At 41.0% G+C, this 27,597-nt stretch overlaps 2 protein-coding genes across 3 annotated transcripts in view; one reads left to right on the forward strand and one right to left on the reverse strand.

The window, feature by feature from the left end:
- The first annotated feature begins 6,069 nt into the window (after positions 1 to 6,069).
- On the forward strand, positions 6,070 to 16,224 carry f3a (coagulation factor IIIa). Of its 2 annotated transcripts, none has more exons than XM_068304148.1 (6): positions 6,070 to 6,318; positions 7,166 to 7,277; positions 8,294 to 8,487; positions 12,740 to 12,921; positions 13,001 to 13,169; positions 15,557 to 16,224. In XM_068304148.1, exons 1-6 carry the CDS (start codon positions 6,297 to 6,299, stop codon positions 15,700 to 15,702), a joined length of 825 nt encoding a protein of 274 aa, XP_068160249.1. In that variant the 5' UTR covers positions 6,070 to 6,296; the 3' UTR covers positions 15,703 to 16,224. The 2 variants fall into 2 exon arrangements, with proteins under 2 accessions (XP_068160249.1, XP_068160248.1); XM_068304147.1 differs by having other exon boundaries at positions 6,074 to 6,232.
- A 3,050-nt stretch (positions 16,225 to 19,274) lies between these two features.
- Positions 19,275 to 27,597, reverse strand: part of cubn (cubilin (intrinsic factor-cobalamin receptor)) — a 95,409-nt gene continuing 87,086 nt past the window's right edge. Inside the window, exons 61-67 of the mRNA XM_068304593.1 lie at positions 25,892 to 26,054; positions 24,132 to 24,340; positions 22,235 to 22,379; positions 20,932 to 21,113; positions 20,612 to 20,777; positions 20,283 to 20,518; positions 19,275 to 19,425 (exon numbers count right to left, since the gene is read on the reverse strand). Coding sequence (XP_068160694.1) covers positions 19,318 to 19,425; positions 20,283 to 20,518; positions 20,612 to 20,777; positions 20,932 to 21,113; positions 22,235 to 22,379; positions 24,132 to 24,340; positions 25,892 to 26,054 — 1,209 coding nt within the window. The 3' untranslated portion in view covers positions 19,275 to 19,317. The remainder of the gene's footprint in view (positions 19,426 to 20,282; positions 20,519 to 20,611; positions 20,778 to 20,931; positions 21,114 to 22,234; positions 22,380 to 24,131; positions 24,341 to 25,891; positions 26,055 to 27,597) is intronic.

Here is a 27,597-nt window from a genome sequence, read left to right on the forward strand (position 1 = left end):
ATGTGCCTGACTTTTGTTTCTGGATGGTTGTTCAAATATCCATAAATAAATCACTGCTTTTTTTAAATTCAGAATTTATGTTAGTATCTTACATAATAGGTTCCCTCTAAGGTAGCCCAGGAGGATCTTTATTCCTGACTAGTCTGACAGAGTCAGAATTCAATCAGCTTTCATTTATAAAGCGCTTCATCACAACAACAGACAATTCAAACTAACATAAATTCAGAATTTAAAAAAAGCAGTGATTTATTTACGGATATGTTAATTTGAATAACCATCCAGAAACAAAAGTCAGGCACATTACAGTTGATACTGTTAGGACCAATTATAGAATGAAACAGGTCGTTGACTGACAGATTCATGTCCACACAGCTCTCACTGCTCACATTTCAACATTCTTTTGTTGAGGATGCTGGCTCTGGCTCTTAGAAAGTGTACCATAACTAACACACTATCAAAACAGGAAGTCTTAGGACAACGCCCATTCCCACAGGCCTTTGTCTTTTAAAGACCTGAAAATTAAACTGTTTTTTCCTCTCCATGCACCTTCAAGCAAACATGATGGCACATGATTTGAGCCCAAATTTTTATGAGACTTAAATGTGGTGTTGGGCATGGGTTTGGACATGTATCCGGTAAGTACTGATATTTTTACAGGGAATAGAAGAAATAAACTAATCTCTTGGAATAATGATGGAAAACAACAGATTTTATCACTGGTTCTACAGGTTAAATTGATCACAATCTTTTTACAGTAATACCCTTTATTTGATAATTATTCATCTTGATGGTGACTAAATGTTTCAATACAAATTTTGCTGTTATTACAAAATCATGCAAGCATGGAGTGACTTTGTCACGTATGGCGGGATATGGACCCAAATGCAGAACACCAAAAGCTAATCTTTTCTCCATGTTTTAATCAAGACTCAAAGAATTCTCCAGACAGGCAAGAAACATAACAGACTTCCAGGAACTAAACAAGAGAACTAACCCTAACCCTAACCAGCACCTAGCTCTCATTGAGCTAGGCTTAAAATGCCTCCTCATTATTTCCCCAATGAAGTTTGGGTGTGAATGATCAGAATGGGGGTGCGGATGAGTCTCAGGTGTGGAGCTGTGGCTCCACCCACGAGCCTGGCCTCCCCCTAACAAACCAGAACTGCCACGCCAAACCGTGACAGACTTATACCAACCAGACTTAATGATAAAATCCACATTGCATATTAAACAAGGGGAATAATAAACAACAAAATCCGAACAGTTCCAAGAAGGAAATCAAAACTTCAGAGAGATGCAGGAGGGGTATGTGAACACTAGGTTTCCAGGCCTCTGCCCACGAGGCATGGAAGAACAAAAGGATGAGATGGGCATGACCACCCACTGAGGGCAGCTATAGGGGATGGGTGTAGTGTGGATTGGGTGGCAGTCAGCGTCGGGGGCCTCATCCGTCCCCAGACACAGAAACTGGCTCTTGGGACAGTGTGTTATCTAAGAATTAAAAGTACTTGTATCCATTTGTGAACTTGAACATTTTCCCTGTTATTATCAGGGCACAGTGCCTACCCAGGCCAGTTCAAAACACCGGTACACTCTGATGTACAAACTTGTGATGAACTGATTGACTTTATCCTCAATTAAATTCCAATCAACCTTCCTCAATTCCAATTAGACTTCCTTTTCTCTGATTTAAAGACAGGCAGCAGTTTGGCAGTGTGTAGCCAATATGCTGGAAAAAATAATTTCCTTATGGGAATAAATAAAGTATGTTTCTTCTTCTTGAGTCTGGCAGCAATTTCCTCCCCTACCTGAAACTAGTCCAGTGATCATATCAGTACGATAGTGAAATGTGTCATTCTGCTCAGTGGTTGTGGAATTCTAACAGTTCCTGTCTTATCCTGAATCCCTATCCGTTGCAGTTAAACAAGTGAAATATACCCAACCGAGCTATAAGACTGCGAATGACCTCCTATTACACAAATACCCCTCCCAAAAGAGAAGAGTTTACAGTATCATCACTAAGCTTAAACTTCCTGCCTCTCTTTACCATGAAAACAGAAATAGTGAGCAAACAAATGTATCAAACTTTAAAAGGTGAATATACCCAGAATCTAGAATTTTTCACAATCAACAGGCCAACAACAGCCCTATGTGCCCCACCATAACCAAAACAGTATAACAACCAGCATTCACGGACTTCCACACAATCCACAGGGTTCCCTCGTCACAGCAACCTGCATCAAGCTGATCTGGTATTTGGGTCATGGCGGCAGTGTGACCTGCGTCTAATGCGGGCTACTGGCGTATGTGTAAGACAGTGTCCAGGCTTTATTCTGTTAAAAACATGAGAAAAAATGTCCACATTCTGTTTTGCAGACATTGAAATGGGTACAATTCACTTTGAATTGTCTGTTGTTGTGATGAAGCGCTTTATAAATAAAAGCTGATTGAATTCTGACTCTGTTAGACTAGTCAGGAATAAAGATCCTCCTGGGCATCCTTAGAGGGGACCTATTATGAAACACACATTTTTACAGGTTTCTACATTTACATAGTGGTCGTCCCTAACCTGACCAAATCATAGATTCTAGAAAACAAATGCTTCCTGCATCAATAGACATATTAAAAAATGAAAAATCCACAGCAAATACATTCAGATCTGTAACAGTTCAATTTATGACATAACAAATTGAATGATTGATTGACTAATTGACCTATCCTGAGTCACATTTGATTGTCCACCTGGATATGGGCGTGGTCATCCCCGAGGGGGAGTTCATTCAGGCTACAGTAGCGGTGTGCAGTAATGTCCTAGCTCAGAGCTACACACTGAAAGTTCCTCACAAACTGTTGAAGTCAGCTAGCATTTGGCTAACTAGTTAGCTCCGCTTCAGTCATGTGCGTGTTTGTCCGCTAAAGGTGTATCCTCATCATCATAGCAAACACAGCCGCGTGTATCCAAACCACTCATAGACAAACAGTCTCAACCTTTATTTACAGCCTAAAAGCCTGCATGTGAAATAATCCAGGCAGAAATCAAGAGATGAAATTATCACTTATTCCCAGCCTTGTGAGAGACAAAGGCTGGATACGTACACACACACACACACACACACACACACACACACACACACATGCAATCAAAATGCACGTGAACACAAGAGGGGAGGAAGGTGTTAATAAAGGGCGCTCAGAGGGGGTACGGGGGTAGAGATAGGGAGCTCAGAGCCACGCCCCATTAACACCGAGCGTTTCAGGGTGGAAGTGATTTGATCAATATTCAATCAAAGGTATTGAGGACCGCGGATAACTTTGGGGCAAGACATTTCAAATATAGTGTAGTTGGACATCAGGCAGCTGAATGAGATGAATTAAAAAAGGCATAATATGGGACCTTTTAAGGCATTCATTAGATTCCATTTCAAAAATGTGTGTAGACTACAGGCCACTTTGAGTGTCCTGTTACAATCTTAAATCCTTAATAGGGAGTGAACAGTCTGTGTCTATAAGGACTCATGGGAATGCATTCAGGGTGGTTGTTGCCTCGGAGCAAATCTATGATTTGAAGACAGAATGATATGATTTGTTTGTTCCTTCCATGTTTCAACTAAAACACATAATGTCAAACAACGATCCTGCATTACAACAGCCTTAAGTACCAGAAAGTTTAATGTGAAGTGTTGAATCGTATGTTACCCCGACAATTGTTATACTTTTCTCTCCCTTTTACTTTCATGATGTGGCAAGATACAGTACAATCGCAGTATTCAGAGCATTCCATGAGAATAGAAGTACATCCACTTGATGTACCTACCTCAGAAAAGTCCTACATCCTACCTTTTGTGAGGTAGAAGGTAGGAATATCTAAATGAGGTGACTCAAACTGCATCTAGCACCATGGCTGAATGAACAGGATCTTATAGAAGTTGCTGTGATACAGTACTCCTCTCCAGAACAGGCCTGGGAATGTCATTAAGGCAGCATTTTTTCCTAAAACACACAGAGAACACCAGTGATCACAGCCCATAGTTTATTGGAGGCAGCTTAGTATGCTTTAGGACATTTGTTGGATTATGTCACATGGACTGCAATACGATACTCATCTGTTGTCTCTTGTGAGAAGTCAATAGACTTAGTATTACCTTGGGTACCTTCTGCTATTTTCCACTAGATTGTTTTAATCTAGTCATCCATCATGCATGTCTAGATCAGCATTAACTGCTGCATCCACCTGTCCATTGAATTTATGAGGGGAAAGGTATTCAATTCCAAACTCCTAAAGGGGCTGTTGTTCTCCTCTCTTTTCCATGAGTGTGTTCCTGTAATAACCTTTCATATTTTACAATTATTGTTTTCTAGGTGGACATAGATGTTTTAAATCACCAGCATCTCTTGGTGATGTTGCCTCCTTTGCATTCAGTCCTTCCTGTAAAAGTGTTCCTGACTATTCACAGGAACACTGAGAGAGATTTCCCGGTGGAGGCGGAGAACTGAGGATGGAGGGGTTCCAGGGGCAGGAGGACAAGGTCTGGCTCAGTGCCAGTGACATTTTCCCAGCCAGCTCCAACAGCACCGCATGAAAGAACGGTGCCACATTTAGCAGCAGATCTTTTCTCAAAGCTACAGGCCATAAGCAGTCTACGATTCAGGACCACTGTCTGAGGCACGTTTCACTCTGACTCCTTACCTTCCTACCACTGGTATCAGTTCATTTTCATACCAATACTTCATGAACTGATCTTTCCAAGACTTCCCCTATGGTTAGACTTTTAAAGCACGATGACGTACTAGTGACAACAGACTGACCTAAAACTACGACTCACTGCACATCAATCCTTTTTTTTTTTTTTTTAAATGAAAGAGGAACTAAAACTTTCCAATGCGGGAGCTTCATGTTCACTGTGGTTCATAGACTTTGTGCCGTAGTATCAGCTCTGGATGTCTGGGGATTTAGCATAACTCTAAACAAGGGAGGCTATAAATAGATGTGCAGCTCAGCAGCTAGAGCTGTTTGGTGACTGATGACTGGGTGGCTGACTCGGATCAGGACCAAAGTGATGCTAATACAAGACATAGTGATTCTGTCTAGGCTCTGTCATAGGACAGAAAATATGATGATGTCATCATTAAATCCTTTACCAGTGATGACAGATCGATGCACCAGTGCTTCATCACTGTGGAACGCAAGATGATGATGACCAGTGTCGGAAGAAGAGGAGTATCTAGTGCAGCCTGCATTCTCATACTGAAAGTATAGTCAAAGTAAAAAGTCAACTTTATTGTCAAATGTACCATATATGCACATATGACATACAGCACATATGAAATAGCAGTCCTCTCAGACCCACGGTGCAAACAACACAAAGTATGAGACAAAAGGACGGTAAACATTTCTATACACTCTCAAATCCCTTTTGATTTTAAGATTGTTTCAATCACACAAATAAAGAATAAGTGAATCAGTGGAAGAATCAGTGCAGAACTGTGGTGCTGCTAGCTGAGCAGAAATTTCACCCTTCATGAGGTTTCACACTCTTCTAAATCCTTCATCATTTATCTTCATTCTAACAAATGCTGTGTGATTTTATGAAATATCACACAAGCACACACACACACACACACACACACACACACACACACACACACACACACACACACACACACACACACACACACACACACACACACACACACACACACACACACACATCCATGTGTCAGGGATCTTCACTATGTGAATATGGCATCTTCACATCACTGCGCATGTTTGAACTGTTGGATTTAAATGGCAACATATGCATTAAGATTCCAATCTCCCTTTAGGGACAATAGAAGTGTATCATGTGTGTCTGTGTCTTCTGAACGAGCGCTTTATGTCTTACAGTTTCCATATGGCTCAAATCGTGACGCATGTGTCGGAAATAGAAGCAATTCTGGAGAACACCGCTCTGAACCGCTCGGTGACCTCAGTCAAAGTCACACATTCTAGTCCGCTGTGTGGTGACGACACAACCGGACGCTCCTTATTTGGCCCAGGCTGCTGCCGTGACGTCACTGAAAGCCTGGTTTGTAGTCAGAGGAGAACGATCGAAGCCCCAAGACGGACGTCCCCTGAAGACAGACCCGCAGTGTTCTGGACCCGGAGACTCTGACCAGCATCAGCGGAACGCAATGGTGCCCTTAAGCCGAGCAGCCTTCCTGCTGTTGTGCCTCTGCTCACAGCCCGCCTCAGGTGAGTCCGACCTCCGTCCCGGGGAGGACGGTCTCACGAACGATTTGTATTATCTCACCAGCGGATGAAGTTCTCAGCCAGTTTTGGTGAGTTTCCAAACCATAGCTGAGAGAATGTGAACAGCAAAAGACCAGTCAACCTTTTGGAAATGACGGGTGTGTAATGTACAGCTGAACCCAACATGTTACAAGGAATATCAGTAAAACAAAATCCTTTGAAGCCAGATCCCCTGGACCATTTCAGACATTAGGTACACGGTTGTCCTGTGTCTGTCAGTAAATGCTGTCTGATCCAGACCAGGTTGTGTAGACAGAAGGCGTTCCTTTGTGTGATCTGTTCCACACATAAAGATAAAGGTGTGTTGGTTGGTGACTTCCACCTGACCAGGATGTGTTCCAAACACCAGTCCAATTGTCCACTCCCACCCAGTTCCCCTGCCAGGGGATGTGGAGCTCATCATGAACACTTTGTCAATCTGTTGGTTATTCTTAACGATTACTACATCCTTTAGTGAGAGAGAACTCCAGACACACTCGAGAAGCTGCTGTCTGACTGTATTTGGGAGCTGATCAATGTGGGCTTTCTTCTTCCTACAACCTGTAATTATTATAGAACTGAACGACATGCGCTTCAGGTTAATTGGCCGGTCCCAAATTGACCATAGGAGTGAGTGTGTGCATCAGTCTTTGTCTGTGTCTCTGTGTCTCTGCGGTGCACTGGCGTTGCGCCCTCAGTCAGCTGGGATAGGCTCCAGGCCTCCGCGACCCGCTACTGCGGATGAAGCGTTAGGAAATGAATGACTGAATGAATAAATGATGCAAATCAATGAGGTTCCACAGTTCACACAGAGGGCTGATTTTCATTCTCTCACATTGAACTTTGACAAAGATTCTCATGTTTTTCCTGATTTTTTTCCATGGCTTTGGTTTGAAGGCTCTTATCCTCGAGCTCAGAATGTCACCTGGAAATCGACCAACTTTAAAACCATTCTGACCTGGGAGCCGAAACCGTCAGCTGAATACTCCTACACTGTGGAGTTCTCACTGTGAGTACCTTTGTACACACCACACCCATCAGCCCCTCCTAGAAAGCACACTGGAACCCACTGAGGAGTGTCTGTTGATAACTCACCAAATGATCCAGAAAGAAAATGGTTCATGGTAGAAAAGCCTGATAAGAATCTGTTAACGATCCAGTGAAACTTTGACTGGAATGTTGCTTCTAGCTCTCTCTCTCTCTCTCTCTCTCTCTCTCTCTCTCTCTCTCTCTCTCTCTCTCTCTCTCTCTCTCTCTCTCTCTCTCTCTCTCTCTCTCTCTCTCTCTCTCTCTCTCTCTCTCTCTCTCTCTCTCTCTCTCTCTCTCTCTCTCTATCTCTCTCTCTCTCTCTCTCTCTCTCTCTCTCTCTCTCTCTCTCTCTCTCTCTCTCTCTCTCTCTCACACACACACACACATGCAGAACTAAAAGAATCTATTCAACCATAGGACACAATCTGTGGATGCTAATAATCATGTCACTGCTAAACAACATTTTAATTTTGTTTTTTAAGCTGTGTCTTATTATTATTAAAGGCTCCGATCCAATTTATACCCAAAGGGACTGTGCGGACGAATTTTATTTTTACAGGTGTTGTGAGTACCCTTGCAACACACAGACACACACTCGTAAGTGCACACCCACCCACACACACACTCTCTCTCTCTTACTGATTTGACTAATGACAGTCTTTATTTGGATATTTATTTTGTGCTGATACTTTTCCATGTGTTCAGAGAAGGAACTATAAAGAAGCATCATATCTGTGGGTTGTTCTTCTGTTAAATTGTCATTTGTGATTGTGTAATTTACAGCAAATTATTGGGGGAGCGATCTGTTGAGTTCCTTTTTCAATCTCTTATAACCTGCGCCCACGTCTGTGAAAGTCATGTTTTCGTATTCAGATGTCTTTTTTAAGACTTAGATGTCCTATTTCCTTTTTATTTGAATGCTCCTCTGATTTCTGAACGTCTTCACACCCATCATGTGTTGGGTAACACGCACTGTGATTTGTGAAACTATTGCAGGCTCTCTGGAGACAAACAAAGGAACCGTCACTGTATCCGCTCCTCGGCGACATGGTGCGATCTCTCCAGCTCACTGACGGACATTCAAAGCTGCTACACCGCCGACGTCCTGTCTGAACCCCCCCCCGGAGAGCCCTCTGACCTCATTGAGTTCCCACACACCAGCTCACCCCGATTCTGCCCTTACAAAGACAGTAGGTTTTTCTGCTAAAGTAACTTCCTGTTTTAGTCATATTTATGTATTATAATTCTGATTTTAAGAAATAACTGTCTTGTGCAGCATTGTCTGAATATATACTTTACATGTTCAAAGGGGTCAGTATTGGAAAATGGTTGATGCATTTCAGCTTTTTTCTTACAACCACATTTCATTGTTTAAGGTCCTGATTTTATCTTTATCAATCCTCCCACCTCCAAAAACATGTTCTTCAGGTTAATTAGCCGGCTTCAAAGTGTCCGTAGGTATGAGTGTGTGCGTGCGTGTTTGTCTGTGTCTATGTCTGTGGCTTCGCAGCACACTGGTGTTGCGCCCGGAGTTTCCCCCGCCTCACGCCCAAGCCAGCTGGGATGGGCTCCAGCTCCCCGCGACCCGCTACGGCAGATAAAGCAGAAGAAGATGAATGAATGAATGAATGAATGAATGAATGAATGAATGAATGAATAAATAAATAATAACTCAAGTCAGCTGCTGAGCTCTCAGAAAGAGGTGACAGAAAATGAAGGCGAACATTAAGCTTAGAGTCATAGTCTTAAGATGGGTGCTGTAGTAACAGGTTGCATAGTGGGGTTATGAAGACACTGCATGTGGCAGACATGAATAGGCTTCATCCTACATAAAGTGCCCACTGTACCACTCCATACTGCATATCACTTCATACTGTGAACATACATTAGTGAATGTGTGATGGTTGTCTTCTTGCCTCTCTGTTCTTTTTGTGTTTTTACTATTTTTTTCTTATCCGTCTCACATCTGTTCTTATTTATCTTTATCTGCACCGGAGGGCAGCAACCAATTTAGTTGTTGAACATGACAATGACAGTTAAATTGACTCGTAATTTGTGATTTACTAGCATCTTCATAGAAGAAATCAGTTCATCTGGGAAGCTTAATTCAAAAATAACCAATGAAGCTTATTAGAAAATGTTTATTTTCCATTGATGAGCCAACAACTAAATCAATTAATGGATCAACTGTTTCAGCCATGGTTTCATAAGCTGTCCCATCATGTCATAATATTCACAGGGTACATTTTAATACAGTCTGAGTAACACTTAAAAGCAAGACTGAGTTCTAAACCTATAGTTTACTGTAAGTGAGTCAGAGGTGTAGGACAGTCTAGCTTTTCCACACTTGCATTCTAAAATCTTCACGAAATCTCTAGAATGTGACATGAATGTGAAGACCTAATCCTTTAATGCATAGAGAGGAGGAAACATCCATATGACTGACTGAGAAATTCAAAAACAAGCATTCACCCATTCACACATGTATTCACACAACAGTTACTACAGGTTAACACAGAAGGAATTACTTGTTCATATGGAGTAGTAGACACACACACACACACACACACCCACACACACACACACACACACACACACACACACACACACACACACACACACACACACACACACACACACACACACACACACACACAGAATAAGGATAATTTAAGAATGAAGAACTAAAAGAAATTGTAAAAAATAGACAATAAAGAAGATAATTAAAAAAATTACACAGGTATGTACAGTTTTTAGTGTCCTAGCTTCCATTCGTCCTTGTCACTATTGACTTCACCCAACAGCCAACAATTCAATATACTTCACAAATACATTTTGTCTTGCCTCTCCGTTAACATCCCATTTTTCATTAGATTGCGTTAGCTTAGCTTTCCAGCGTTGTTAGTTTGCGATCTCTCATTGTCCGTGACGATTGTCGGGAAACACAGCTTTAATCACCTCCTGTCTGTAAACATCTGTTGTATTCTCCATTGATCTTCATCCCACTTACAAACGCTGTGTTTTACTCCACAAATCATCCGCGATGTTTAACAGTGGTCTTTTTTGGATCAGCTCATGTTTTGTTTACACAATGGAGCTACAGAGTCATGGTCAACTGACTGAGAGAGCAACTCCATGCTTAGCGCAGAGAAATTAACAGTTATATCATGGAAAACAAAGAGAGAAAAACACGAGAGAAATAACAGCAAAATATGTAGTAAAGATGTTATTGAAAGGAAAATAACTTTCAGATTATGATAATCGGTTGGTAGCATGCAATTTCCCGTGGCACATGTAAACGAAACGTACGTGAATCTGAGGGAAGTATTGATAAAGGGAGCTTAGAGGCACGATCCTTTAACACAGAGCGTTTTGGGGCTGAAGTGGTTTTATCAATATTCAGTCAATGATATTGAGGACCAAGGATCTGTTTCAAGACATTTCAACTTCAGTGTAGTTGGACATTTGGCAGCTGAATAACATGAGTTTAAAAAAGCATAATATGGGACATTTAAAACAGAGATATAATGGAGAACTGCCTGGAATCATTAACTAACACTAATGCTTACCACTTGCTATTTGATCTTGACTAATGTTGGAGTTAGCTGAGAAACTTAAAGGGAATAAAGCAGATTAATCAAGCAAATAGTGGCATGTTGGACCAGGAAGTGTATCAGTGTGTCATTCACGTAAGTGGGTTGGAATACCTCTGTGGATTAAAGCTTGGCTTAGCCTCTACAATCCAGAGGATCAAATTCATCGAGCAGCAGTAGAGATGTGAAAGTTACATTACGTTTTTTTTTTTTCTCCATTATGTGTTGTTTTTATGTCCTATTATTGTTTCTGGTAAGTCTTATGAAATAGGACTTTAGTATTTAGAGTAGTAACGACAAAAGGCAGTCACAGACTGCAACATTCGGCGACACCCCTGAATTCAAAATTTTACCCTGACCTACTTGCATAGGTCAAAGATCAAAGCTAGTGCTCTGATCTACTACTGCACTGATCTACAGTATGGTCTTACTCACACTGGCCTTCTCCGTCATCTTTCTATCTTTTCCGGTTCCTGAGTGTCCAAAAGTTGAAATTTGAACTTGAATTTGACCTAGTGTTCTCAAGGTGGAGGTCATCATGTCATTTTCATCCACTTTTCCTGCCGAGTAATGTAATCTTTTTTATCTGCAACAGTTGCAAAGATATTTGGTAGACAAACTAACGAACCTAAGGTTGCACGGACGGACGAACACACGAACACTGACAATTACTATACATCACCGCTTTGAAGCGGGATGTAAAATAAATGACCTATTTGAGGTGATTATAGATTGAAATTTAATAAATAGCAACTTACAAACAATTCAGCTCACGAACAGCCTCTCAGAATGAATTGTGTTTGTATGTTGAGGACTACCTGTATTGTTATTGGAACCATGTCCAGGCCTGCTGTCAAGGGTGAAGAGGGAATAGGGGAATGTACCACATAGCCTTCTGGTATATTACGTGCGCTATACCAGTGATCAGGGTGAGGCTAGAGGAAGTTGTTGTGCCCTGATGGTCAGAAAGTGATCATTCTGGCATATATGAAAATTTGCCCAGGTGCTCCTGTTCTTGTGGTCTTGCAGATTGTTGGGAGTCCAAGTGAGGGGAAGACAACCAGGTGCTCAAGTCATTTTGTGATGATGGCAGTGAGTGTGGTAGTCACTTAGACAAGTTAACGTGGGATATTTTAGTATTGGATCAATGGAGATGAATTTGAAGCAGATCGGTACAACAGCATGAGCCAAGGACAGGTTCAATAAGTCTGCCACGACCCCCAGCAGCTCCCTAGCACATGCTCTGAGTACATGACCAGGGATGACATTAGGCTGTCCAGCTGTTCATTTCGTTCACCAGACTGGACATTAGCAAAGAAAATGCTAATGCTAAAGGAGCCAATGCAGTGCAAGTTTATCTCATATCCCACACTGCTTACCCCACCTTTGTTTAGGGTCTTGAAGCTGTCTGTGGGCACTTCCACTAGGCCGAGAGGAGTGAGCTGACTCCAGTGTTGTGGCAATTCAGAGATTGGTGATAAATGTGTCAGTGTCTACTTCAAAGTGCTGTAAGACGTTAAAACAGCATTGTTCTGAACAGCTCAGTGGGGAACAGGTAAAACACTACTAATTTACAAAATCTGGAGATGCTGAGTATCGCGTCATTCTCGCACCTCCTCCTTAGTTATAGACTCCAAATTGCCCACTGACATTCTTGAAGTTATACATCTGTCTTCCTTTTTTTGTGATTTTAGCCATGATGGGCAGTCACGCATATCACAAAAAAACAAATATTTTCGGGGGTATTTAAACATGTATTCCGAACAAGCCTCCTTACAGAGATACATGAACAAAGATTGTCTTTCATCCCGCTCTACACTATCTGATCGCCCTCATCCCTCCTTCACAGCTGATATAGGTAAACCAGACTTCAAGCTGGAAGTAAGTGCGGATAAAAAGAAGACCATCCTGTATGTGAATGACCCCCTAACCACGGTGTTTGAAAATGGCCATCAGCTGAACATCAGGGATATCTTTTCTGACCAGCTGCAGTACCGAGTCACCTATCGGAAAAATAAGAGTACTGGCAAGGTGAGTTAGAGACGTCACAATATCAGTACACATGATCAAAACAACACAAGCTCATGTGTTCCACCCATGTTACTTTTAGAAAGTGTACAACTCTAAGACCAACGTGATTGAACTGACTGATCTTGATCGAGGGGAGAGCTACTGCTTCAACGTTCAAGCCTACATCCCCAGCCGCAGCACTGACAAGCAGCTGGGAGAGCTGAGCCACACCCAGTGCTCCAAGGACGACAACAAATCAATCTTTGATGGTGAGGTCACATTTTCTATTAGACATCAATCCGTCAGTAAGCTTTTATATATAAAGTGCTTAATCACATCAACAGACATTTCGAAGTACTTTGACATAAACAGGACCCTCCAGAGCAAGCACAAGTGACAAAAAAGCTCCCTCGTTGAGAAAGAAACTCTAGTCAGAACCCAGACTCTGAAGGGTGGTCATCCACCTTGACTGGTTTGAGGGAAAAGAAATACAATGGGGATAGAGACAGGGCAAGGGAAAGAGAGAGAGGCAGAATAGCAGATAGGCCAGATAGAGTCTATGTCTTTAAGGTTAGAGTTAGGAGTTTTGAAGTGGGGATGGGAATGTCAAGTGACGTTCACTGACTCCTGGGTTGTTGTCTTCTACACATGTTCCCCATCATCTAGTTGGTTATATCAAAAACATTATTACAGCTGCATGGATGAATGTGTGATGGCAACGGAGGAAGAAAAGAAGCAGGTCCTCACCCAATGGACAGATGAGGGTTGACCCCGGGAAAACCTGTAGGGGCATAGAGCACTAGGAGAGAAAGAGAGTGAAAGGGAGAGAGAGAGAGTAAGAGAGAGAGAGGTTTTAGAGGAGGAGGAGTAACAGGAGGAGAAAGAGGGTCAGAGAGGAGGAGGAGCATACATACATACATACATACATACATACTGTACATACATATATACACAGTATATATATATACAGTATATATTAATGCACATACAGACATGCATTGTTTTAATTTAATAATATTAAACAAAAGAAGACTTATTTTTATATACAATCACACATAGTAAAAACACATACAATTATACACAATAATATGTCATGAAATTTAGTCTACGCATTTGCCCTGTTTCTGGAGAGCAATGAACTGCATGTATAGCACTCAGGGAGGAAGCTGGGTTTCAGGACTGTGCTCAAGGCTACATTGGAATGTAGATTGGAGAGATTGGTGCTTGAACCAACAACCTTCCCAAAGGTAGACAAATGCTCTGAGCACTTAAGCCACAGGGTGGGTTGGTACAAATAATGGGGAATTTTGCCCACAGCTAGCTTAAAGGTTAGAGAAGTGGATTTATAGCCTAAAATCTAAATCCAATGAAAAGCTCCATCCAAACCTTATACTTAAAAAACAAGTAGATAGTAAATCCAAATTTAAGCTGAAAACTGACAAAGAAAACAAGTTTGAAAGCAATGCGAGTTAACTTGTAATCTTCACTTATTTTTTAGGATTTGACTCTTTTCATTCGATAATCCATTCAAACTGCTCACCATTTTATGCAAGTTTTTTTTTTTTTTTTACAAAACCAATAAGTTGTCTTATTCAAACTCCAACATAAATTTCAATTAAGTGTATTGTAATGTGTTAGAGAACAAGTTAGTGGGTGACCCAGCATGCCTTGAGATGGTACGTGTGAGGTCATAGGCCCTGATTTTGCACGAGGTTTGGAAGATTAACAGCACTGGTTGTTTTTGCTCCAAAGGGTTGAATCTCTTTAAGTGAAACAGGTGTGTATACATAAACCAAACAAAATCTTGGCACGCTTCTCACCGTACTAAAGTCAAGTTCAAGAATTTATTGGGTGGGCAAAATGCAAATTTGGCTGGGCAGAGCCCAACTCTGCCCTGTACTGCCATTCTGAATAGAAAGTTTGATTTGAAAGAGAAGAGCCTCCTCTGGTGGAAATGATGAGCGGTCCGAAGTGGGCATACTTCTCCAGTGGTAGTGGTAGAGTGGTTGGCCATGGTCTGTAAATCCCAACCCCAACATGTTCCTGAAGTTTACCAGTATTTTTATTAGCATAGTTCTTAACAGTTTATTATTTTGTAAATAACTTGAATCACGATAAATGTGTATATCTCTCTTTATTCTTATCAGACATTGTGCAACGTCAGCTCTCTCTTATCATCAGTAAAACTATTGCAATTAACCTCACACCTTTCATTCAATCAATTAATCAATCAATCAACTTTTATTTATTAAGCGCTTAATCATGTCAACAGACATTTCAAAGCACTTTAACAGACAGAAAAAGCCAACATAATCCTCCAGAGCAAGCATAAGCAACAGCGGCGGGGAAAAACTCCCTCATTGAGGAAGAAATTTCAGGCAGGACCCAGACTCTGAATGTGTGACCATTCAATCCTAGTTTATCCCCACTGGGGCCAAATCTTTAGAAAGGTGATCTTGATATTTATGTTGGGATGTTGTGCATATTGCAACATATTTAGGCTGGTGGTGGGGATTCTGAGCTTTGTTTTTATTTTCTCTGTATTTTATTTTATGTTTTGTTGAACAGATTGTTACAGTAAATAATAAAATTACCAATGTTTCCACAGTGATTAACTAATGTTTTAATGACTAGTGTTTTTTTGTGCTTTCTATAGTGTATTCAGTGGGTGTGATTGCTCCTGCCATCTTTCTCATCCTACTGCTGATCGGGCTGATTATTGCTGTCACAGTGATCTGCTGCAAGCGCCGGAAGAAAGCTCTGAAAAGTGCCAAAGAGGCATTACCACTCCGTGACGTATAGAAGGTGTCTCCAGTGTAAACATACCTCATTGTGAGAACATGCGGTACGACTGATCTGAGTCCTGTACAGAGAGCAGGAGGGCTCATGTGGTTCTTCATTCCACTGTCACACACTGGAATGGTTTAGTTTCTGTGAAACAGCCTCTGAATAGGTTTGTCGTGATTGATCTGCTCTTTATTGCTGCACAAACAAACTGTTTGAACACTGTCCACACCATTCCACATGGCTGAATGTTTCATTCCTTGTCTCTATCTGTTTGGAGAGCGGTACGTCTGGTAATTGTAGATGAACACTACCAGCTGATTATATTCATTTGCTGTATTTTATAACTTGAAATGTGTTTTTTAAGGCTATTGAAAGTAACACGTCATCAACGAGAATATATTATTTTTCTATCTCCTCCTTAATTTATTAAGTTTAATTGGATTTAACATGTTTGTATATAATGAGGTTTTTAACTATTTTCTACTACAGATCATTACAATTATGTGATGTGGTGAAGAATTAAACAATTTACAAAAATGCTTCCAAGTCAGTGTGGTTGATAATTAATGATATTCAAGTGAATACCAACCCTAGCTGCATGAGCTGGGATGAGCCTCTTGGAGTCGGATGTGCATGTTGCAGTACTGCCTACTGAATGTGAAAACACTGACCCCTAGCGGACATTCGGGCTTCCATCACTCATCATTGCAGTTGTGTGCAGCTGGAGCTCATAAATCCTTCAGTAGTGGTATGACTCAGCATTTATTCTCAGGGGTGGACAGTACCGGAGTAAATTCACTTAAGTAATGTACTTAAGTACAGATTCTGAGGATTTTACTTTACTCAAATACTAGAATTCTTTCATACTTATTACTCTTACTCGAATACATTTCCAAGGCAAAGATTTTTACTCTTACTCAAGTTAATTTCTGAGAAGGCTCATGAATACTTGTTACTTACTTTTGCCCCCCACCCCCCAAAATGCAATTGGCCACACGCAGTGTTCGTCAAAGAAGGATACCTATCACAGTTTATCCCTACGAGGGCCAAATCTTTAGAATAGTGATCTTGATAGCCCAGACCACCTGAAGCACAATGTCAGTTGATTTGAACAAGTTTTATTGTTTCACACAGGTAACTGGCTGCATTTTGGATTCTTATTATTTTCAGTTGCATAGGTACAAAGTCTAGTCACACAGACAGAAACAGAACAAACTACGAATTATTTTCCAGGGATTCCTCACAAAACACATTCAATGCTGCATGCGATGAATAAAGAGTGAGGAGATATTTCTCCTGAAGCTGTCAGGGTGGGACCAGACATTCCTGAAGATTTTTCCCATGAGCCATTGTCAGAGAAAACGTGACATTGATGAAAACTTCTTTAGAGAGGGCAGACTAGAACTGTAGAAAAAAATACTCTCAGTGAATATGCTAAATATGCCGCTTTTTGCCTTTCTTTTTATGGCAACAGAAATTTAGTGAATCTGCCTGTTTTTTGTTTACAGTTAAAATATTTTTTTCAAGTACTTGTTAGATGGGGACTTCTGTTCACCATGACCCGGTGTTACCCAGTCAGCCTTTCGTTGATCTCACCCAAAACTTCGATTCTCTTCAAGGTGGATAGTCAATGATCAACCATTATAAAAAATGTTTAGTAAAAAAATATATAAAATGAGCAAGGTTGATGAGGAGGTTCTTCACACGTCTCACTAGCAGGTTCAAATGAAGAACAAAGAACTTCCGGTGTGTGAACTTTTAACAATTTAATTGTACTCCTTATTGGACCCTGTGGACCCCTATCTTGTGAGCTGGATGACGGACTACCTAACGTACAGACCCCAGTACGTCCGTATGGGGGACTGTTTGTCTTCTATGGTGACCAGCAGCACGGGGGCGCCACAAGGGACCGTGTTCTCCCCCATTCTCTTCACCCTCTACACATCGGACTTCAAGCACAACTTGGATACATGCCACATACAGAAGTACTCCGATGACACTGCGAGGGACGGTGATGAGGGGGAGTACAGGGCATTGGTGGCAGACTTCGTGGAGTGGTGTCAACAGAACCAGCTCCATCTCAACGTCTCCAAGACGAAGGAGATGGTGCTGGATTTCCCCCTCTCCACAGCCAGTGATCATCAAAGGCAGTGAGGTGGAGGTGGTAGAAAACTGTAAGTACCTGGGACTGCAGCTAGACAGCAGACTGGACTGGTCACTCAACTCGGACTGCGTGTACAAGAAGGGACAGAGCAGGATGTACTTCCTAAGGAGGCTGGCCTCCTTCAACATCTGTCCTAAGCTCCTTCTCATGTTCTATCAGTCCGTAGTCTCCAGGGTGCTGTCATACGCCATTGTGTGTTGGGGTGGTGGGGCCAGGAAAAGAGATATGGACCGTCTGAACAGACTCATCCGCAGAGCGGGCTCAGTGGTCGGGCTGAGCCTGGACTCTGTGGAGACGCTTCTGGAGAGCAGGACCATGTGTAAAATAAAGGCTATCATGAACAACACCAGCCACCCCCTACACACCACCTTCTCCCAGCAGAGAAGCACCTTCAGCGGCAGACTGCTGTCACACAGCGCCTCCACAGAGAGGCTGAGGTCCTCCTTCGTGCCCCTTGCCATTAGGGGGTACAATGACTCTCTCAAGAGGAGCGGGGGTGAGGTGGCGAGGTTAGCACGTGGTTGAATGGATTGAATTTAATTTTATACTGTTTATATTCTAATTTTATGCTGTTTATATTTTAATTTTATGCTGTTTATATTTTAGTTTTGTATATAAGTCCTGTTAATGCTGCATGTGTCTGTTAGTGTAGTGTATGTCTTGTGGTATGTCCTGTGATATCAGTGTTTCTTTTTCTCCTGGTGTTTATCCAGTATTTATTCATTATGTAATGCCTGAGCAGTGGATATGTACAATTTCCTCCAGGATTAATAAAGTATCTGTCTATCTATTGGAGAGCTTGACTATAACCCTATGCTTTACCTGGCAGGTACTGTATCAGTGTCTATTATATGAACAAGTGTGGTGTATCTTACATTGCAATTTAACGTGATCAGCAGTCAAAATAAAACTAAATGTTGTGAGAAGCCTTTGTTGTGCAAGCGTGAATAAGCATGTGAAAATTTCCACATTATGGAAATATCCACATTTGGAGTCAGCCTTTATACAATGTGGAATTTAGTGACTCAATTCAGCAAAGATTATCGTATCCTATGATGAAATTATGTGTTTTTACTGAAAAATCATTCAACCTTTAAAGATAATGCCAGTGTTATGAGTGAATGAGCTGAGTGTGAAACAGGTAAGATGGGTTTTGCTGCAAACTGTGTGAAAAGTTCTAAAAAAGTAGCTCTACTATCTATCTGTGCTGACAAAAATGTAAACTGCTGTATAGTGAATAAAACAACACCACACCAACAGATGGCAAAAGACTGGCAATCATTTTTCAGGTAGGATTTATTTTGAATACATGCGTACAAATTAATTGATTTAATCATACTTGTATAGTGGGTACATTTGTGTGTGTGTGTGTGTGTGTGTGTGTGTGTGTGTGTGTGTGTGTGTGTGTGTGTGTGTGTGTGTGTGTGCGCCCATGGGCGTGTGTGTGTGTGTGTGCCTGATATGTTTCAACTGCTCCAGGTGAGTCTGAAGCCCGAAGGCAGGGTTGCAAACTGGGAGTGGAAAACGATGAAGACTTGGTTTGAGGAGGCTGTGAATGGAGCAATCGTGGTTTCCTTAATGACAAACAAATAAAGAGCACAAGTTAATGCCCTGATTCATTTCATGATATGTGCACTAGTTCACATATACTGAGTACAGCTTAAGAAAAGTGAAACAAGCTCTGACATCCCAACAATGTTACAGGTTACAATGTCTTGCCAGGATCAATCACTAAAGGTGTGTGGGGATGCATCTTTGCAAAAGAGCATTTGCAATGTTCTGTATCTTTGTCTAATACTGCCCTAAAGAAATTTGAATAATTAGTTTTAAAACTGATTATATATATATATATATATATATATATATATATATATATATATATATATATATATATATATATATATATATACACACACACCCTCCTGTCTTAGTTCCACAACTTTTTTGCAGATTTCAATTGACCTCTCCCACAACTGACACATTTAATGACCTTATTCTGACTAATGACCCATCTAATTACCAAACCAGAGTCTTCACTCAAGGTCCGAGTAATCACTGCACCATTGGATGCATTGACTCTGGCCTTTCAGTCAAGCCCTCACCTTTGACTGTACTCAAATAGTTTCTGAAGAACTTTGATATCCAGGCCTTTTTACCTGACAATGGCAGCAGTGAACTGGAATAAAATTAACCTCATCACCTCTATGGATGATGCCTGATGTCTTATTTTTAAAGACATATTTATCAAAGACCCATTTAGCAAATCAAATAAGGTCTACATATATATCCATAGCTATCAAACATTCAACACGACCACATCTAGTGCTGCTTCTTTTGTGACCCTCAGATTAAATGTTAGTATAACTTGCACCCTTACACTGAATAATGTTTCTACTGGTCATTTTTATTGTTTTATTTTTTGGTTACATACCACTCCACAGTACGGCCCAACAGGAAGTGAAGAAGAGTCTGAGCCATCATACAACTTCAAGAAGTTATTCTGGCAATCTCCAGGGTCGTCAATACTGATCTGGGCAAAGGTGACGATCACCACACGACCTCTGGGTGCCACAATGTTCCACTCACAGTGGCTACCATTGGGATAGGTGCCTGGGTAGTTGGGGCTGGAGAATGATCCATGGTCTCCGAAGAGAGTGCCACCACAACCTAGAAAACAAATACAGCACATACAAAGCTGGAAGAGATACAATATAGCTCAAATCACACTGGTTTGCACTGATCTGAATGAACAGTCCTGACCTTGTGGAGAGGATGTCCATGTGGCCTCAAAGCCATCTCGGGTGTGGGAGAAATCACTCTTAAAGCGCAAGTAGAGCAGATTGGATTTTGGGAATATAGGATTGGGCAGGTTGCTACCACAGAGCCGAGCAATCAGTTGGGAGTCTGCTGTGCTGCCATTACGGACCTGAAGGAGAACAGTCACATACAGACTCTGGAAAAACCACACACTGATGAACAAGGATAACATGAATGAGATTAATGATGAGTATGTGTGTGTGTGTTTGTGTGGTTGTGTGTGTGGTTGTGTGTGTGTGGTTGTGTGTGTGTGTGGTTGTCACCTCCAGGTAGTCAAACTGACAGTTGCTGTGGCTCTCCACATCAAAGCTGTTAAAGAAGAAGGAAATGGAGGAGTTCTGTGGGGCTCTCAGGATGATGGTACAGTCTATGTTGTTGGGGTAGATGTCCGGCCAGCCTGGACTCTTCAGGTAGCCGTATTCCTGTTCATAGGTTCTACTGCAGCCTGGAAACCACCAATACAGTCATCTATAGACAGGTTTCCTCACCTGTTGTGTTCACTACTTTTCTTCCTAGACTATTTCTTCACACACCTGGACTGTGGTTTGAATGATAAATGAACTATTCATGTTGCTTCAGCCACACTAGCCCCTGCTGCCACCACTATCCACCGCAACAGCCAGCAAACTCCATGCTCTCAACGAGCCTCATTCACTAATAAATACTGCACTGAGAAATGTTCATACGCTACGAACAAGTTCAGTGTATAATCAAAATCAATTGGATTCAATGCATGAGCACACCAGTCAATTTTCATCTCACCCTTGTGCATATGTTAGCGAATCAGAATCATGTCCCAGACTCATGTCCATAATCCACAGTCTGCATAAACCATGCCCACATTTCTCAATAAAAAGACATCCGTTTGATGAATCAAACAAGATCGGCCAAGAGGTTTTGAAGTTGTGAGAGATAGCCCCAAAAATCAAAAGAAGACATTTCACAATGGCAGAAAGTTATTGTTTCAGAGGTGGAGGTAAGGGAACCAACAATTTTTAAAAATGTTTTCACTGGAGTACTGATGCTAAACAAAAACGACACCAGTGCTTCTATCACACATTATCAGTGCAGTCGTCCCTGCTAGACCAAACCATGAAGAAAAAGGGAAATAAAGGCAGATGCAAAGAAAGGACATCAGACCAGAGATAAAAGAAGGAAACCGGAAGAGAGTGATGTGTTTGGGCGCTCAGTTGCTGTTCCACAGAACTGTAGAGCTGCAGCAATTCAGTTTTGGCAGTTAAACTCAGCTGATAAACCATTCATCATTCTCCTCAAACATGTTTGAAATGCACTCTCTTCTGAGGGCATGGTCTGCAAATTCTTCCAAAAAGGCTAGATCTGCCACCTTTACATTAATTTTTGAAGATAATGCATGACTTTCATAGGTAAACAATTCAACGCGGATTGGCAACAGATGCAGTAAATTTGTGGTTGATGGCAGTTTTCAGTTTTAATATTTTTTTTATTGTAAATGAAATGTTAAATTGAAAGTTGTAGCGCCTCTACTTGATGAAGATATAGTCTATTTGTTTCTCAACTTGTGAGAGGTTTACCTCTGGTACTTACTGGCAATCTGAAAGGTGAAGCTCAGACCATTTCCTGTCATGAAGGCATCGGATTTGAAGTTAACCAGAACTGTTCTGCCATAGCTGTAGAAGTCTGGTGGATGGTCATCTTCTGCACAAAACCTAAGTGACTGTCCATAGTCTCCCTAGAAATATAAGAATAGCATGTTAAAATAACAACAAAATATTATCGTAATCTATACCTTTAGATAGTTATCGTAGGTGTTTTTCCTGATTCCATTTGATTGACACTGACAACAAGACTGCTTTTAAGTCAAAATGTATTTTCTCATTTCAGAATATTAATGTTGGGCGGCACAGTCGTGCATTGGCTAGCGCTGTTGCCTTGCGGCAACATTGTTTTAGGTTTGTTTCCTTTCTGTGAGGAGTTTGTATGTTCTCCCTGTGTCTGCGTGGGTTCTCTCTGGGTTCTCCCGCTTCCTCCCACTTCCAATGGTGAATTGATCATTCCAAATTTACCATAGGTGTGAGTGTGTGCATGTGTGGTTGTTTGTCTTTCGTGTTGCCCCGCCGGCTGGGATATGCTCCAGCTACTCCTGTGACCCACATAGTGGAAAAATGGCAGAAGACGAGATGAGTACGGTCTTCTCGTTTTTAAGAAAATGGGTGGATGGAAGAATATTGTTGGTTTTCCCGTAAAAAGCATGGCAAACTCACAATCTCAAATAATATTTAAAGAATATGACAGTAATAGTATCCTAATTTATTTGAACAGCATAGGGTATTCCCAGTCATGCCCTGTGGCAGGATTGTCAAACTAGTACAAAATGGGTTAAAAATCTGATTGGAGAAAAACTACAGTATAATTTCATCTTTTACATATAGTTGACAGACGGGAATGAACTTTGTAAAGTGTTCATCACATTGACAGAAATACCATTGTACACAGACTATGAAAAATGTACGAACTAGTACAGTATGTAGAGATGACAATTTTATTACATTTTAATTGTAGATGTAGAATAGTCATCAGAATTTTTTTTGTAGTTTTGTGTTATTTGTGATTAATTCCCACATTTTTGAAACAGAATATGCCCAACTAATAATTTATTTTCCCACTGACAGAACTAATTATTACCTGCGGCCTATCATTTGTCTAGTTTTGTTTAATATGATAACAGAACCATGGTGACGGGCTTTGGTTTGTGTTTAATATCAGGTGACAGGACGCATAGATGTTCAGGTAAGTGTGCTAAGAGAGTGGGACTGAGTTACTGATAGGTGTTTTATGACGGATTATTTTCTCCTTTCTTTCTGCAGAGAAATGTAGGACCATAGGCAGTTTTGACAAATACAGCTTTTGGTTTAAGTTTGGTGGGAGTGTTTAAATATATTAGTTACTAGCGGGAACCCGCGCAAATTTTATGATAAAACAATAATATCAGACTTTGTTTTCTTTTTTTTTTTTCCATCACAAGAAAACAAAAGCTGTGTCCGACAAAGCCGTAACGGCTCTGTGTGTGTGTGTGTGTGTGTGTGGGGGGGGGACGCGAAGACGAAGGCCGCTTCAGTGTTACCCTCTGGCCATCTGGGTAGACGCTGGCTTCGTGAGTTCGGTCCAGGAAAATAAAGCATAGGGGTTCACCACACAACAACGTGAGGTCCGTCACCATCAAAGAATATAAATCGCCTATGTTTGACGAAGCCAAAACGGCTCCGTAAGTGAGAGACATGGACAAACGTGAAGAGCGGAGCTAACTCGGCAAGCGGCCCGAACTACCGGGTAGACGCCGGAAGCGTGACAGCGAGAGGTTTTCAAGTGATGTTTACAAAAAAGACTTCTCAAAATCCGCTAAGCTGCCATCACTGGGAGAACCCACTGAGTAAAAGTTAAAGTAAAGTTAAGCATTACAAACACTTTTTTCATAGAAACTCACTGTCGGCCAGTCCTTCATCTCCAGGTGGTTCATAGAGCAGCTCTGGCTGGAAAGGAGAGTAAAGTTCTGGACTGACACTTGGATGGTTTCCTGGGCCGGAGAATCCAGGATCCAGCGGCAGGAAGTGTGGGGCGGATAGGCGTTAGGGAAGAAGGGTGATGTCAGTGTCTGAATGGAGGTGGTGGCATTCAAAGTCCCACCACAAACCACTGATTGAAGGCAGAAATTGGAAAAACAAGATAATTGACGAAATTCAAGATTTGTTGGACAAGGAAGCAAGATGCTTTTGTTCAAGGGAATGCGTTACAAAATCACAATGGTACTGATGAAAAAAACGCAAATCACCACTAACAAAAGATACTCTTGATGTTAATCTGATGTTTGGGTGTCATCGCAACTTCCTCCCTCAGACCAAGGTATATATCAAACTCAATCATTGTTTCGTGTGTGAATGTAGCCTATGCAGATGATGATGATGATGATGATGATGATGATGATGATGATGATCTCCGCCGGTCCGTTCACGATAGCAAACTACACTTCAAACGGTACTTCTCTATCCCTTCATAATATTCCAATGTATAATTTTCTCCTCTGAAGTTAGCTGCTATGTACCGTTACTGTCATCCTCATGGTCAACATTTTCAACATTTCTAGTTTACATGCAAGACCGGGCCTTGGGCTCTGTGCAATATTTTATATTTGTATTTATTAAAGTTTACTATAAGACTCATAATTTATATAACAACTAACACTGTCTATGTCAATCTTCAAACTACTTATGTTTCCTAATATATAGAATCAGCGATACAAACAATGCTGTGTACTCTGCTTGCCAAGCAACGACATTTCGTTGCCAGATTCACTGTTCTGAGTCTCTGTGCAATGACAATAAAAGGAAGTCTGTCTCTGTCTCAGTAGATGAAAATATGTTAAAAAAAATTCTAAAACACATGATATGACACCAAAGCTAACTCAATTAAACAAACATTAAGAAAGTCCCATGGAACAATGTACAAGACTTTGGAGACAGTTGACCAACAGGTAGAAAGCAGGGAGAGAGAGGGGTACACAGAAAGGGAGAGAGGTGGGAGAGAGATGGAGGGAGAGAGAAAGAGGGAGGAAAGAAAGAGCAGAGACGAGGGTGATAAATAGTGAGCAGGACGGGGAAGGGGAAGCAGACAGAAGTGGAGAAACATAAAGATAGAAAGGAGACGGATGGACAAAGACAGACATGCGGGACAACAGGAATAACAACAGTGATGATAATAAATATCCCTCTCTGTGTCCTCCAAACTCCACAGTGCTGACAGAGTTCTTCATCAGCACCTCTTTTTCTCCAAGACTGTGCTCCCACCTTTTAATTTTATGACAAATATCATTGCAAAATGTGTAGATAGATAGATACCATTTGAAACGTGTTGCTATATAAATAAAGGCTGATCAAAGTTTTAGTAAATTTGATAGAATAATCAGGACAAAACAATTCACTGGTTAGGAATTAGTTAATAACCCAGTGGTAATAACTAGGTTTTAGCACCTTTCACTGACAGAACAGTAACATTTACAAACAAGCATATTTTATCTTTCAAGGCTTTTTGCTCTTCCATTAACACATTCCCAAAGAGCTTTATCAGTATGCAAAAGAAAACACTGGAGCATCAATCAGACTATTTTGAGAGTTTTTCTATTTTGAGGACGCAGTTTAGTGATTCTCAGGTACAGACATTATTACATGGAGAGAACAAAACGTAACTTACGTGGTATAGCTCTGTACGTAGCATTGAAGCCTCGTCTCTGCACTGAGCTGTCAGTGACAAAGTGAACTGTAAGCATGTTTCCACTGGACACAAAATAAGACGGGATGGAGTTTCCACAGAATTTCCCAACTAGAGGGAAATGAATGTTGTCCCCGTCAAACACCTGACAGAGAACAGTACAGAACAGTAAACACAGTTTAAGGTAATGAATTAAATCATAAATCGATTCTGCCAAAACATCCTTTTCAGTGCATCACACTCCTATGATTGGAAGTAGAGACAGCACTATGGTTGTGTGCACAAAATAACCAGTGCATGATACAGTTATGTGATTGCTGATGCAAAGTTAACATTGGTTGAGATGTTGTTAAGACAACCTCAAATAAAGGTTTACAGGCAGTCCTCAAGATATGAACATCCGACTTACAAACATCCATCTTCATTGTATTTCTTTCCTACCCAACCGGTCAAGGCGAATGACCGCCCTCCAGAGCCTGGGCCCTGGGCTCTGTTGTCAGTCACAACCCAATTTCACTACACAACTGGTGTGATTCAGCACTGTATAAAGTTGACTCACGACTTAAATGTTATTGTTGGATGCACTTGAAAACTGGTAGAGAATACCTTGAATTGTCTTATTTTTCTCCTCCTCAAGGATTAAATTATTAGGAGCAAAAGTTTACTGAAAACGTATCTACCGTAAACTTAAAGCAATCACATGATTTACTAGTGACACACAACAGTAGATATTAGAACAATATGTATGCATTTTAATATGATTACCCACTTTTATTCTTATTTATTGTACAGTAACATGACATGATGTTATTGTAATGGTTGTCTAGTGTTATTAATATCCCAGTATTTGTGGTGGACAGATGCTAAGATCAGTGAAATGATGTAAACTTGATTATGAGTTTTCCTTGTGTTTTTTTAAACCGACATTTAATCGAGAATGACTTGTACCTGCATTTGATGTTAATGTTTATGTTGTTAGGTTGTCCCTATGTGGGAGGTAAATGATGTGGAACAAATTGTTTTGGGGTTAGGTTTCTGCTTGAAAGCATTAAATGACTAAACGCTGAACTAGTAAAAAATAAATAAATAAATAAAAACTACCACAGCATTCCATATAAATAACACACTAACAGTTAGACATCATGATAATGCTGTGATGGTGGGGCTGCTTGGCTGCCTGACGCGCAATAATTGCTGGAAACAGGATTTCTGCTTGTTCCCAGACAGAAAATAGGTCATGAGTTTGGGGCCTCATTACACTTGGGTTACGTGGCAGAACAATAATCTGATACAAAACAGCAAGTATACCTCTGAATGGCAAAAAAAAAACCCTAATCAGGAAATTATCCCCCAAATGTTACTGAACTAGAACTGTCCTGCAGAGAAGAGAGGGACAGAATCCTCTCATAGCGAGGCGAAAGACACGTTGCTCTCTTTTCTTTGTAACAGTGACAGTTCATCATCCTGAATGAGACTTGTCATTTGCCAGTGTTGTGGGTGAATGAGCTGATTGTGTGACATGTATGATGTGTTTTAGAGGTCTGAATAAGTCCTGACAGTGAAATGGACTATTTAGCTGAGATGCATGTTGAAAATAAAATAAAACACACACACACACACAAGTGGCTTGTAAACATGAGTGGTGGGAACCTCCTTCATGGTATGCCTGCAACTGACACTGCTTCACT

Source organism: Antennarius striatus, chromosome 20 (genome assembly GCF_040054535.1).
Source record: "Antennarius striatus isolate MH-2024 chromosome 20, ASM4005453v1, whole genome shotgun sequence".
Classification (NCBI taxonomy): domain Eukaryota; kingdom Metazoa; phylum Chordata; class Actinopteri; order Lophiiformes; family Antennariidae; genus Antennarius; species Antennarius striatus.

What these genes read in the sequence shown, in the direction of transcription:
- f3a (XM_068304147.1), top strand. Translation starts at nt 6,172, where the DNA reads ATGGTGCCCTTAAGCCGAGCAGCCTTCCTGCTGTTGTGCCTCTGCTCA. An exon ending in CTGCTCACAGCCCGCCTCAG is followed by an intron (nt 6,233 to 7,165) that starts GTGAGTCCGACC and finishes TTTGGTTTGAAG; the next exon opens with GCTCTTATCCTCGAGCTCAG. An exon ending in ATTCTGCCCTTACAAAGACA is followed by an intron (nt 8,488 to 12,739) that starts GTAGGTTTTTCT and finishes CCTCCTTCACAG; the next exon opens with CTGATATAGGTAAACCAGAC.